Here is a 14965-nt window from a genome sequence, read left to right on the forward strand (position 1 = left end):
TTTAATAGGAAGTGAAGAACAGAGTAAGAATGAATCCGGAGAGCTACACAGGGGCTAGGTCACGGAGAGAGAGTTTTGTATATGACATATTTAAAGTCAGTTTTGTTGGTTCTTTCTCCAAGGTGATTTATATTTATTAAGAAAAGTTGAGGGGCAGCAGCCTTTAACAACTGCTGACTCTATAGATTGGATTATTTGAGTTAGCTAATGGAAACTAGAAGACATGGAATTGCCCTTTGCCTAAATAAAATCCATTTGTAGAATGCACTAGTTATCTAGTAGTTTGCAATAGTTTGTCCTTCTATGTGAGTGACTGTTGGTTCAAGCAGAAGAACTACGTTAATATTGTTCTTGAAGGACTTAATCTTTGTCCTTAAAGGCTCAAACCAACTTGTACTGAAGCCTCTAAGTTCCATTAATAAGGGAAGATTGAAGGTAATTAAAAAACAAAACAGTGTCCCCCAAACTACAGTGAAAAATATTCAGCAGCTGTGAGCCAGAAAATTCTCCAATGAATCAAGGAAAATACTCTGAAAACTATTTTATGTTGTACAAGCTCAGTGAGATAAAGTTCAGTGTTTTTACACTATGGGTGCAAAGGAAAAAAAAAGAAAAAGAAAAATCGAAGGTTGATTTGAGAATAATTGAGAATGCTTGAATTTGACAGGTTGGTAAAATCACTGAATACTTACTTAATATAACTGGAAATAATTTCTATTAACCACGTGTAGTTAAATTTTGAGAAGCTAGCTCATCTAAAGACATTCAGCAGAGGAAATTCTTTTCCACTTGCAGTTGAGCTTCTAGGACCCACATTGCTACCAAATCTTTCAGTTGCATTGATAACTTTTCACCATTGTTGGTGCCATGCATACTTGGTTTTATTTCCTTTATAATACTTCTCAAAATCTTTATAAGCAAATATTCAATTCCTTTATTTATAGTCATTTAAATATTTAAGTGTAGAGTGATATTAAAAGTGGCTAATATAAAAGCTGAATAGTAAAGTATAAACCCTGTGTAAAAAAAAAAAAAAGGCATTATTACCCCTCTTAGGTAAAGAAGAGAAAAGCTGTTGTTTCAGATTGATCATCTAGTTTCAACTTCCCTGATAGTTTATAAGAGATCCTTTTGGGGAAGTCAGTGGGCAAGTGAATCCTGGGAAACATAGGGCTCATCATATTCAGGGCATTTGTCAGGTCTGTAGTAGGGTCCAGGTTTTTACAGGCTGTCCAACAGGAACATGGTCAGAGGTAATGGACTGTTCTCTGTTTTCTGCTTCTAAATTCAGTGAAATAGGTCAAAGCAGAGTTTTTCTTTGGGTTAAAATGAAGGTCTTTGGGCTGATCCAGGAAGTAGGGCATAGAAGGGAAAGCAGGAACTTGCCAAGCAAATCTTGTACAAAAATGAATTTGGGGAAGACCTACCTTAGCATTGGCAGGTTAAAAGGCCAATACCGTAGCAAAAGCCATCTTGGTGATGACAATCCTTCTTCAATATTCTATCTCTTGACTCATACTTCTTCAGTATGGATGAATTGCTCTCTTTGCTTATGCATAACTGTCCCTGGTATTTCCTATCACCATCATCCCAGGGATTTGGTTTGCCTCACTCCTGTGATGTTTCTTCTATTTCTTTTGTCCTAGTTTTTCCTTGTGTTTTGATAGAGTGCTTCTTCTGAGAAANGCTGGCCCTGGAGCCCAGAGGTAGGCAATGCTGGTGATTATCAGGCTGATGGGGATAGGGCTGTAGGGCCCTGGCCTTGGTTTAGTCTCAGACCACTGACGCCGCGTGAACTGCTTCCTTCTTGTTGCTAAATTTTATCCCCAGCCTGGAGGGTAGGGGGGGGACCTGCGGAAGACCCCTCCTGCAGTGGGTGCTGCAGCTGCTGAGCTGCCCTTGGACACCGTGGAGTTGCTCTGCCCATCACGCTATTAGATTTCATTTTAGTTACCATTACCTATATACATCTACTGTCAGCAAACAGATTTCCAGATGCTGTCTTTAGAAGTATATACAGAGATTCATGAAATGATTAAATGTGTAACGCCATTAATGTTTGTTAGTGATTTATCCAAATTTTCTGTCATTCTGAAAACACAAAGGCTACTAGAGTTATGAAGTCTCCTGGGGCTCAATCCCCTCATTTTAGAGATGAGAAAACTGAAACATATAAAGGCAAAGTGGCTTCCTCTCAGCTGCACAATCTGTCCCCTCCTGAAACTCCTTGCCTCCTGCTCCTTCCTAAATGATTTTCTTCTTTAGCTTTTTATTCCTCTTTCCTTGATTTTTACATTTTGTTTTTGTTTCTCAGTTTTTGTTTCCTACCTACAGAATTAATTCCTGTTAAATTACAAAAATTCAACCAAGTAAATTTTAAAGATCTAATTGGCCTTAGTAATCATTTCATGAATTGGGCATTGTTCCAGCTAGCAAGTGGACGGGAGCTCTGACGGCCTACAGGAAAGGAAAGGTTTTTTAAGGTAGAGAGGGAGTGGAAAAGAGGAAATTAGTAGGAAAGAATCCACTGTTTTAGGCACGGTCACCCTCCAAGGGGNCTTTTAATAGGAAGTGAAGAACAGAGTAAGAATGAATCCGGAGAGCTACACAGGGGCTAGGTCACGGAGAGAGAGTTTTGTATATGACATATTTAAAGTCAGTTTTGTTGGTTCTTTCTCCAAGGTGATTTATATTTATTAAGAAAAGTTGAGGGGCAGCAGCCTTTAACAACTGCTGACTCTATAGATTGGATTATTTGAGTTAGCTAATGGAAACTAGAAGACATGGAATTGCCCTTTGCCTAAATAAAATCCATTTGTAGAATGCACTAGTTATCTAGTAGTTTGCAATAGTTTGTCCTTCTATGTGAGTGACTGTTGGTTCAAGCAGAAGAACTACGTTAATATTGTTCTTGAAGGACTTAATCTTTGTCCTTAAAGGCTCAAACCAACTTGTACTGAAGCCTCTAAGTTCCATTAATAAGGGAAGATTGAAGGTAATTAAAAAACAAAACAGTGTCCCCCAAACTACAGTGAAAAATATTCAGCAGCTGTGAGCCAGAAAATTCTCCAATGAATCAAGGAAAATACTCTGAAAACTATTTTATGTTGTACAAGCTCAGTGAGATAAAGTTCAGTGTTTTTACACTATGGGTGCAAAGGAAAAAAAAAGAAAAAGAAAAATCGAAGGTTGATTTGAGAATAATTGAGAATGCTTGAATTTGACAGGTTGGTAAAATCACTGAATACTTACTTAATATAACTGGAAATAATTTCTATTAACCACGTGTAGTTAAATTTTGAGAAGCTAGCTCATCTAAAGACATTCAGCAGAGGAAATTCTTTTCCACTTGCAGTTGAGCTTCTAGGACCCACATTGCTACCAAATCTTTCAGTTGCATTGATAACTTTTCACCATTGTTGGTGCCATGCATACTTGGTTTTATTTCCTTTATAATACTTCTCAAAATCTTTATAAGCAAATATTCAATTCCTTTATTTATAGTCATTTAAATATTTAAGTGTAGAGTGATATTAAAAGTGGCTAATATAAAAGCTGAATAGTAAAGTATAAACCCTGTGTAAAAAAAAAAAAAAGGCATTATTACCCCTCTTAGGTAAAGAAGAGAAAAGCTGTTGTTTCAGATTGATCATCTAGTTTCAACTTCCCTGATAGTTTATAAGAGATCCTTTTGGGGAAGTCAGTGGGCAAGTGAATCCTGGGAAACATAGGGCTCATCATATTCAGGGCATTTGTCAGGTCTGTAGTAGGGTCCAGGTTTTTATAGGCTGTCCAACAGGAACATGGTCAGAGTTAATGGACTGTTCTCTGTTTTCTGCTTCTAAATTCAGTGAAATAGGTCAAAGCAGAGTTTTTCTTTGGGTTAAAATGAAGGTCTTTGGGCTGATCCAGGAAGTAGGGCATAGAAGGGAAAGCAGGAACTTGCCAAGCAAATCTTGTACAAAAATGAATTTGGGGAAGACCTACCTTAGCATTGGCAGGTTAAAAGGCCAATACCGTAGCAAAAGCCATCTTGGTGATGACAATCCTTCTTCAATATTCTATCTCTTGACTCATACTTCTTCAGTATGGATGAATTGCTCTCTTTGCTTATGCATAACTGTCCCTGGTATTTCCTATCACCATCATCCCAGGGATTTGGTTTGCCTCACTCCTGTGATGTTTCTTCTATTTCTTTTGTCCTAGTTTTTCCTTGTGTTTTGATAGAGTGCTTCTTCTGAGAAATGACACATGAGATGTAATCTTTTTGAGATGTTATATGTCTGAAAAATGTCTTTATTCTTCCCTCACATTTGATTGTTAGTTTGGTTGGGTCTAGAATTTTACACTTGAAATTATTTGCCATCGTAATTTTGATGGCATTGCTCCATTGTCTTCAAGCTTCCAATGTTGCTATTGAGAAGGCCAAAGCCATTCTGATTCATGATCTTTTGTGTGACCTTCCCTTTGTAGAATTAAGTTAGTAGAATCTTACTGTCTTCCTTCCTTCCTGGCCAAAATGGAGGTACCAATTAACTTAAAAACAGTAAGGAGAGACCGTGTTTCCCCACACTCCTCACCAAACCACAATGGTAGCGGACTTTTTAGTTTTGCCANGCCCATCACGCTATTAGATTTCATTTTAGTTACCATTACCTATATACATCTACTGTCAGCAAACAGATTTCCAGATGCTGTCTTTAGAAGTATATACAGAGATTCATGAAATGATTAAATGTGTAACGCCATTAATGTTTGTTAGTGATTTATCCAAATTTTCTGTCATTCTGAAAACACAAAGGCTACTAGAGTTATGAAATCTCCTGGGGCTCAATCCCCTCATTTCAGAGATGAGAAAACTGAAACATATAAAGGCAAAGTGGCTTCCTCTCAGCTGCACAGTCTGTCCCCTCCTGAAACTCCTTGCCTCCTGCTCCTTCCTAAATGATTTTCTTCTTTAGCTTTTTATTCCTCTTTCCTTGATTTTTACATTTTGTTTTTGTTTCTCAGTTTTTGTTTCCTACCTACAGAATTAATTCCTGTTAAATTACAAAAATTCAACCAAGTAAATTTTAAAGATCTAATTGGCCTTAGTAATCATTTCATGAATTGGGCATTGTTCCAGCTAGCAAGTGGACGGGAGCTCTGACGGCCTACAGGAAAGGAAAGGTTTTTTAAGGTAGAGAGGGAGTGGAAAAGAGGAAATTAGTAGGAAAGAATCCACTGTTTTAGGCACGGTCACCCTCCAAGGGGAACAGAAAGGGTCTATTAGTAAATATCTTAGTGCTGACCAGGAAATTCCCATGTTGACTAGTCAAAGGTTACATTTCTGGGTGGTTGAAACTGTAGTTAGATTAGATAGATATTAAGTCTTAGTTTGCTGACTTGGAGCCTTAACCTAAGTGATGCCATTTGGGCTTATGGTTTTCTTTTTAGCTTAATTCCTCAAACTGTGGGGAAAAAATGTGAACCAAAATAAAAACGGAGATGACTATACTCTTTCCAGTCCCAGTCTGTTGTCTGTTTTCTTTTTGTGTGTAAAGATTTGTCCTTTGTATATGTAAGTTCTCTCCTTAAGAACATCTGGATCTTTGCATTTTGTTTGTAGACAATGGGGTACCTTTAGCAGGGAGGAAGGTTAATTGAATTGACTTTTCCCCACATGGAATGGCTTGCTTGCTCTCTTTCCCTACTGAATGCATAATTACAGGCCTATTAACAGGCTGAGTCTGGTTAGAGAAGAGGAAAAGCAGTTAGAAGCAAACTTCTGTAGCCCTATGAGACATTTATTACTACTATGAATCAAAGTTATATGAGTTAAATAGTTGTTTTCTACACTTTATTCCTGCTTAGGGGTTTATGAATGAATCAAGGATTCTTTTTCTTGGAGAAATGTCACCCACATTAATTCCTACCCCCCTCTGCCCAAATTCCCTCCCTGAGCAAAAATCTTGAGCTCTTTTGGTAAATACTGAGAATTTTAAATGAGTTCATTCAATTCAATGGCATATGGTCTTCTTTCTCTTTTCTTCCATTTTCTGTGTGGATGAATTTTCTTACCTTAGAAGTCAAATTTTCAACTCTGAATAGATAATCAGTCATAGCCAAGAGGGTCTTTTTTTCCACCTTGCAAAGGCAAATAGCAAACACCACTTGAGTGAGTATTAAATCAGTAGTGTGAGGCATTTAACTTACAGTCATCTGAAAGGATGGATTGTTTTAAATTGATTCAGACTAGCTTTGAAAGCAAATATCAATAATGATTGTGTCATTATTGTCTGGTAAATCAGAAAGACTAAAATGAATTTTGTAAACATATTTTTAGAGTAGGAGGCTATATTTGGGATCTTGTGTCTTGCTCCGAAGATTTGGTTTGACATCTCTAGTGGATTTAAATGTGGCTTTTTTAATACTTAAAGAGACCTAGAGTTACTGTGCTGTAGAGTTTCTATAAATATCTTGGAGCAGTGATTTGAAGTCAACATACTAACAGAAACATAAACAATGGTTATTCCTCAAATTAAGGAAGACAGACTTGTGAAGCTTATAGATGTCTTTTACCTCAAAAGATAAGGATTTGTATAGGTCACTTACATGTATGTGCAGGGTTTTAGGACCTCCACATAAGGGTAGCTGATGGCCAACTCAGGGCATATTCTTTCTTAGGGTTTTTTCTTAAAATATGACCTAAGGTTATAATTGCTGCAAAAGATATGAAAAGTTCCTATTCATTTTACTTACTTAAATAACATTACCTTAGGTTGAAAGTTTATCATCTCTATACTGGTTTATTTCAGTAGCATTTTTCATTTGTTTATTCATTTATTCATCAAACATTGATTGACTAGACAGCATGTACCTTGTGCCAGGCAGAGCTATGAAGGACATAGTCTCTTTGCTCAGGAAGCCCCCAGACTGACGAGGGGGCAGCAGTTAAGATGGGCACCCATATAGAAGGGGTTTTCTGCGAAAGTAACATAAGATCTGAATTGTAAAGTCAGGAATCTTCCAGATGAAGAAATTGGGGTAGGGTACTCCAAGTGAAAGGGACAGCATGTGAGAAGGTGTTTTATTTTTTTATTTATTTTTTATTTTTTTACATTTTTAAAAAAGATTTTATTTATTTGACAGGCAGAGAGAGAGAATAAGCAGGGGGAGAGGCAAAAGGAGAGGGAGAAGTAAACTCCCCACTAAGCACAAAGACTGACATGGGGCTCGATCCCAGGACCCCGGGATCATGACCTGAGCCCAAGGCAGATGCTTAACCAGCTGAGCCACCCAGGTGCCCCTAGGCTATGAAATTTTTTAATATTTAAAAATGTCGACATGGCACGCAACATTTAAATAGACAGTAGTAAGGATTTATGAAAGAATATGGAATGCTTCACGAATTTGCGGGTCATCCTTGCTCAGGGGCCATGCTAATCTTCTCTGTATTCCAATTTTAGTATATGTGCTGCCAAAGCAAGCATGTGAGAGGTGTTTTAAAGCAGGAGACTACCTGTGAGACCTGTAATTCTTCAGCTGAATGAATAGAGATCTATATCAGCCTATTAGTTGTTCATCTCTATTATTTTGAAGCTTTTTAAGCTCAAGAAGGAATGTGATACTTTTTAAAGCACAAACTTTAATTCTGTTTAAAGTATTAAATAAATAAATAAATAAAATGTTGATTTATTTAACACACAAAAAATGTTCAGCAAAATGGACCCTTAAAAGGAATCCTTAAAAAAAGGGGAGGGGGGCGCCTGGGTGGCACAGCGGTTAAGCGTCTGCCTTCGGCTCAGGGCGTGATCCCAGCGTTATGGGATCGAGCCCCACATCAGGCTCCTCTGCTATGAGCCTGCTTCTTCCTCTCCCACTCCCCTGCTTGTGTTCCCTCTCTTGCTGGCTGTCTCTATCTCTGTCGAATAAATAAATAAAATCTTTAAACAAAAAAAAAAAGGGGGGGGGAGTCCTTGCAACTGAACGTATTCAAATAGAAACCAGAAGATTATCCAGAATTGGTATCTGGGGGGCATCTTAAGATCCCTAATAAGATGGGTTCTTGGGTGGCACAGTCGGTTAAGTGCCTGCCTTCAACCCAGGTCATGATCCCAGAGTCCTGGGATCAAGTCCTGCATGGGGCTCCCTGCTCGTGTGTGTGCATTCTCTCTCTCTCATGCTCTCTCTCTCAAATAAATAAATAAAATCTTAAGAAAAAGATCCCTAATAAGATATAGTTCTATAACTTTTGTCCTCTCAATATTTTGTTACTTTATAAGTTAATTCCTATCTCTTTCCCCTAGCCATAACCCTCTCTTTCACCTCTCCTTCAAAACCATTCTCTTGAGAAATTAGTTTACATATAACTATCTCAAGTTCCTCACTGCTTATTAGTCTAACATAATACAGGAAAGTTTGTAAAACATACATGTGTATTTCAAAGAATTTTTACAAAGTGAACCCATCTGTGTAAATACCCCCAAGATTAAGAAAATAAATATTACCAGGACTCCAGAATCCCCTTTTGTGCCCCCTCCCAGTCACTGCCTGCATCCCCTAACAATCATTACTCCCACCCCACCCATTAAAAGTAACAGATGTCTTCCTGACATCTATCACCATCAGCTAGCTTTGCCTGTTTTTAAACTGCATTGTAAAAATGAAATCATACATATGTTCTCTGAGGTCTGGCTTCTTTTATTTTGTTCTGTATTGTGTTTTTGAGATTCATACATGTTGTGAGTAGCAGTAGATCATTCATTCTCATTTCTGTATAAAAGTTCATCGTCTGACTATACCACACTTTATATCCACTATTGATGGATGTTTGGCTTGTATATAGTTTGGGCTTTTAAGAATACTGCTGCTAGGGGTGCCTGGGTGGCGTAGTCATTAAGCGTCTGCCTTCGGCTCAGGGCGTGATCCCGGCGTTCTGGGATTGAGCCCCGCATCAGGCTCCTCTCCTGGGAGCCTGCTTCTTCCTCTCCCACTCCCCCTGCTTGTGTTCCCTCTCTCGCTGGCTGGCTGTCTCTCTGTCACATAAATAAATAAATAAAATCTTAAAAAAAAAAAAAGAATACTGCTGCTAGGAACATTTTGGTGTATGTCTTTTAATGCACATCTTTTCTGTCCCATAGACTTCATCCTATCAAGCCCTTTTGATGATCAACATCAGCACAATTTATTGAGTGCTGGTTACGTGCTTTTTATATACATCAAATAATTTAACCCATAAAAACTCTGTGAGGAGAGTAGGTTTTTTAAAAAAAGATTTATTTATCTTAGAGAGAGAGAGTGGAGGGAGGGGCAGAGGAAGAGAGAGAGAATCCTCAAGCTCGATTCCAGGACCCCGAGGTCATGACCTGAGCCGAAACCAAGAGATGGACACTTAACTGACTGAGTCACCCCCCATGCACCCTGAGGAGGGTAGTTTCATTCCAATTATATATATGAGAAAATTGAGACTTAGATGATCTTGTAAAAGGTTACACAGCTAGTAAGTGATAGAGAGGTTGAGACGGGATTAGAACTCAAGACTGTCGGACTTCAAAGCCTGTATCCATAACCATTATCCTCTCCTGTACCACAATTATCATTCTCAACAACAGCCCCTCATTTGGTCTCCCTTTATAGAGTCTTGTTGCCTCTAAGTCATGTCACTCCTTTATTTTAAATCCTTCAATGGCTTCCCCTCACCTGGAACTTGATAAAGTCCAAGTTTCTTGCTGTGAAATACTGTGTCCCCCCTGATCTGACCCTTGCCATTCTCTTCCATTTTGTATCTCCCCTCCTCACCTCTGTGTTCGAGCTATGCTCCCTACATGTAGCGACTGTGGTGTGTCATGTTCTCTTATACCCTGTGCCTTTTTTTTTTACTCCCTCTTCTGTTTTGCCTGGCTAAATAACTCTTGTTTGTTCATGAAGACGTAGTTCAGGTCCCCCAAACATTCTCTTGAGAAACATTTCCTAACTGCCTCTTATCCCCAATCCATTTTGGTGCATCTCCTCTGTGCTCCTGGAACACCCTATGCTCCCTCAGAGCGCTCTCACACATTACTATCAACGCCTAGAACAAACGGATCAGTTGTTGATTTGATAGTGATCATCTCTTCCATTAGACTGACAGCTCCTTGAGGACGAGTGCTATTTTTAAATCCTTTTTTGAAACTACAGTGCCTAGCACATAGGGGCATTCCTCAAATATTTGTTGGCTAAATAAAAATGCTGTGAATTGAGTCATTTAAATTGAGCATAAAAGTACCTATTCTTGTACACCTTGGCCTTTATTATCTTGGATACATGGTTTTATATTTGGATTTGGAGGACCAGATACGGAAGCAATAGTAATTTGTTCTATAAAGTCACTTACACCTTGGAGTCACATGTGATTGACAGAAATCTGGGTTTGCCCTCCTTATGTGTCATAGAATGGCTGGAAAATCCCTGTAAGACACTTGGTAGCTTCAGGTTATCTTGGGAGATTTCTCTAAAAAATAGTGGAAAATATAGAGTTGCCTCATTATGGTGAAAGATGTTTCATTCCAAAGTAGTAAAAAGTAGTCTGTTAAGAGTTCTGGGTTGCGTGGTATAAATGATGATTCTCAGAGGTTCCATGAAGCTTATTAATTGGTGCCTTTGAAGTCTTCTTTTGCCTTTGGACCTGCAACCAATTGAAGTTCTTTAATCATAATGAGAAATGAGGGTTACTGCCTTTCTGACAGGGCTTAAACAAGTGTGTGCTTAGTTTTTAGTCTAAGGAACAATTTTATATTAAGTGGTATATTTTTAATACATTTCTTAATCTTCTGTGTTAATTGTGGGGAAAGGGAAGAGAAAAGGAAATTAAACCTCACTCTTGTGCTTATTGTCTGTTGTGACGACTACCTTTATAAAACAGTTAAAGTCGTGTATCATCAAATATAAGATTGTAGAATTCAAGTTCATTTCTTGGGCAGGGCAGTTAGAATGGTAACCTTGTGCCTTTTGTCTTTGTTGACAGAGGGTGAGGAGGGGGTACTTTACTCTCCTTTTCTAAATATCACTAAAATTCAGTTTTAAACCTTTTGGAGGAGGGAATGGAGAGGGGTTGGGAGGAAGCAGGAGGGGGTTCCTGGGTGCTGACAATGTTAAACTAATGTGTTCACTTTGATAAGTTATTGATCTATGCACTTACGTTTTAGGTATGTTTCTGTATGTCTCTTATATGAATAAAAATATTTTGAACAATTTAATTTAGAAATTTCTGTCTTTAAACATTTCCCAAGGAGCCTGCAAAAGATGTTAATGGTGAGACTCTTTCCAAGTGCCATTATTTTTCATGGTCCACCATGAATTGAAGAACCCTGCCCTAATGGGTCTGTGGACTCTAAGGGGGGTTGGAGAACAGTAAAAGGAAAGATTAGCGTGGGCAAAAGTAGTCAGGGAAAACAACGTAATCACTCATCCAGTAAATATTAACTGAGCATGAAATGTATACCAGATGCTGTTGACATAGAAAACTTAAATGAGATTGGAGGTCAGAATTGGAGGGAAAAATAAGATCTGGGTGATGTTAATTAATCCTGGTTGTATCTCTACTACTCGTTACGGAATGATACAAATAGCAAGTGCTTACTTAGCATTTCTTGTTTACTAAAAGCTTTGCATATATTAACTCATTTAAATTTCACAATAAGTCTATACGTGAGGCAGTACTACTGGTATCTCATTTTAATTTCCTCTAGTAGATGAGAAAACAGATACAGCGATGCCTACAATCACTCAGCTAGGAAGTAGTGGAGCTAGGATTCAAGCCTGACCGTCTGGCCCCCTGTTTGTCTGCTCACATTTACTATGCTGTGTGAGATTAATGCAGAGAATATCAGAAATGGAGTTTGACCAAGAGAATCTATTCGAAAATGGTCAGTAATCCTGCTCTGATACTCTGTGGTTTGTGTGTTTTGGAGCTGTGTGTGAATGCCTTTTCTTCTTTTTACAGACATGGCTGGATTCTGCCAAAGAAATAAAAAAGCAGGTTCGTGGTAAGTGAATATAGTTCTTTTTATAGTTCTTTCTTTATTTTAGTGGGTCAGAGGATTTTCACCAATTTTCTGGCCATGAGTCACTTTAGAATCCTGGCTATGGCAGGTGGCTCTGAAATTGAGATGAAGCCTTCCCCTGGAAGGAGGAGATTCCATGATAGAAAGAGCAGAGGTGGACGCGATTGAGATGTAGGTCAGATCTTGATTTTTTTCTTTACAACTAGGTAAAATTGGGGAAGATTGGAATGATTGAGAAAGACAAGTTTGAGAAGAACAAAGATGAGAAGAGGAAAAGGATATGGGAGTCAGTTCTCAAAGGAGTTTGGTCCCTGGTCCTGGTCCTTTTAAATTGTTCTGGACTGTTGCATTCTAACCTGCTCCATGCTTTCTTCTCAGTAGTTCTTTTTGTCCATTTCCAAAAATCTTCCAAACAGTTCTTCTGGTAGTAGAAAAAAGAGAATTCCTTGCCAATGACCCTCTGACGTTGTGGCTTTTCTCTTAACGCCAAGCCCGCTAGTATGTTGTACCCCCGCTCAGACTACTCTCCTGAGATAAATATTTCTAGGTCAAATAAAACGTAGATTAGTATTTTGTAGCTCCAGGCCCAAAGGGCCAGCTTAAGGTGTAGAGACTCTTTTCCCTTGTTTATGACTAAATGTGCTTTTACTTTAGTTTATTTTTAAGGAAACTTTTAGGAACTGCAATAGAGGTTATTCATCATGGTTAGTAAGTTTTAACTCTATCACCTGAAAGCAAATTTTATTTTTCATTTGTTTCTTAAAAGAAAACAATCTTACAATCTTGCTGTGGTGAAATGTTTTCTTTTAGACCTTTTTTATAATTTATATTCCTTGAGATAGAAAAACAAGATACTCCTTTGGACTAGCAGCTCTCCATATTTGTTCTTTGCCTATAAAATGTTGTTTTAAAATGCAAGTCAGAGCAAAAAATAAAATAAAATAAATAATAAATAATAAGTAAAAAAATAAAATGCAAGTAAGAGCAATGCATTTTTGGAATATTTGAGGCATGACAACAAGAACATAACTCCAAGTCCGTTTCAATGAAAATTCTTTTAATATTCAATATTATTCAGGAACAAATGATTATACAAGGAGACTGGTTAGGAGGAAAAGCTAAAGCAGAATTTATGGAGTGGAGAAGAATATCTAGTAGGTTATATCTCTGGCTATAGAAAAAAATCCTTGCTATGATAAAGAACCAGTGTTTGTCATTAAAAAAAAATCACAAAATAATTAAAAACCCTTCCTTTAACATGGGAAAGGAAAACCTTGTCTGTAGCACAAACTTAAATCGGGAATCAAAATGTAAACATTTCGTTACGCCAAAGAGATCGACTTTTATCTATTGCAAAGATTTTGTTTTTTTAAAAAAATTTTTTTCATCACACACATAATATATACCCATTGTGAAAAATTTAAACATTATGGAAATATATCATGGAGAAAGTAAAAGGCCCCTAAATTCTATCCTCTGGATACAATCACTGTTAAGATTAACAACAATAGGGGTGCCTGGGTGGCGCAGTCGTTAAGCGTCTGCCTTCGGCTCAGGGTGTGATCCCAGCGTTCTGGGATCGAGCCCCACAACAGGCTCCTCTGCTATGAGCCTGCTTCTTTCTCTCCCATTCCCCCTGCTTGTGTTGCCTCTCTCGCTGGCTGTCTCTATCTCTGTTGAGTAAATAAATAAAATCTTTAAAAAAAAAAGATTAACAACAACTAATAATAAAATAGACAGTTATAACAATGTACCATAATAAAAGTTAATATGAATGTGGTCTCTCTCTCTCAAAATATCTTGTTGGACTGTACTCACCCTTCTTATAATGTGATGTGATAAAATGCTATGTGATGAGACACAGGGAGGTGAATGACGCAGGCATTGTGACCTAGTCTTAGGCTACTATTGATCTTCTGACCATATATCAGGAGGGTCATCTGCTGACAGACCGTGGTTGACCATGGGAAAGTGAAACCATGGCTAAGGGGGGACTGTTGTACATTGTTATATTTTATGTATTGCATTATATTATTTTATATTATATATGCATTATGTATTATGCTATATATAGTTAAAAATTTGTTTAAATAGGTGATATAAATATGTGGAATAAGATTAAAAGGTACAGATGAATCTAATGCAAGGTAAAGTGTCCTTCTACCCCATCCCTTAATTCCTTGGGTTCTTTCCGGAGATGTTCTGAGTGTACATAGACATACACATATTTTAATATAAATATATATTTAATACATATATATTTTACATGCATATTATATTTTACTATGTATATTTTATATAAATATGTGTTTAATCGGTATATTTTATATGTATTTAATATAAATATGCAACCAGTATTTTTTATTTAACACAATTTGGAGTATTCTTCGTATCAACACATATAAATTTATTTTGTTTAAAAATTTTCTCGATTACATAGTTGTAGCACAATATATATGTAAGCAGTCCTTTTGATGGACATTTTGGGTTATTCTCAATAGTTTGCTATTACAAACAAGTTGCAGTGAATGTTTATATAAGTGCATGCATATATATGTTCCTGTAGGTAAGTTCCTAGAAGTAGAATAAAAAAATATGAATATCTAAAATTGAAATAGATATTCACTAGAAAGGCTTTTCCATATTAAAAACATATAGAAAAGTATGGAGGTTAATGTAACAAGTAACCCATATACACATCACCCAGAATTAACATGTTAACATTTTAAATTTAAAATAGAGCAGTACTGGGGCGCCTGGGTTGGCACGGCGGTTAAGCGTCTGCCTTTGGCTCAGGGCGTGATCCCGGCGTTATGGGATCGAGTCCCACATCAGGCTCCTCTGCTGTGAGCCTGCTTCTTCCTCTCCCACTCCCCCTGCTTGTGTTCCCTCTCTCGCTGGCTGTCTCTATCTCTGTCGAATAAATAAATAAAATCTTTAAA

At 37.5% G+C, this 14965-nt stretch overlaps 1 protein-coding gene and 1 pseudogene across 11 annotated transcripts in view; one reads left to right on the top strand and one right to left on the bottom strand.

The window, feature by feature from the left end:
- EPB41 (erythrocyte membrane protein band 4.1) overlaps positions 1–14965 on the top strand; it is a 183843-nt gene that overhangs the window by 87093 nt on the left and 81785 nt on the right. For all 11 annotated transcript variants that reach the window (XM_034647927.1, XM_034647940.1, XM_034647942.1 and 8 more), the window contains one exon: positions 11963–12005. In XM_034647927.1, coding sequence (XP_034503818.1) covers positions 11963–12005 — 43 coding nt within the window. The remainder of the gene's footprint in view (positions 1–11962; positions 12006–14965) is intronic.
- LOC117801198 lies at positions 7369–7468 on the bottom strand (annotated as a pseudogene).

This window comes from Ailuropoda melanoleuca, chromosome 2, assembly GCF_002007445.2.
Source record: "Ailuropoda melanoleuca isolate Jingjing chromosome 2, ASM200744v2, whole genome shotgun sequence".
Taxonomy (NCBI): Eukaryota; Metazoa; Chordata; class Mammalia; order Carnivora; family Ursidae; genus Ailuropoda; species Ailuropoda melanoleuca.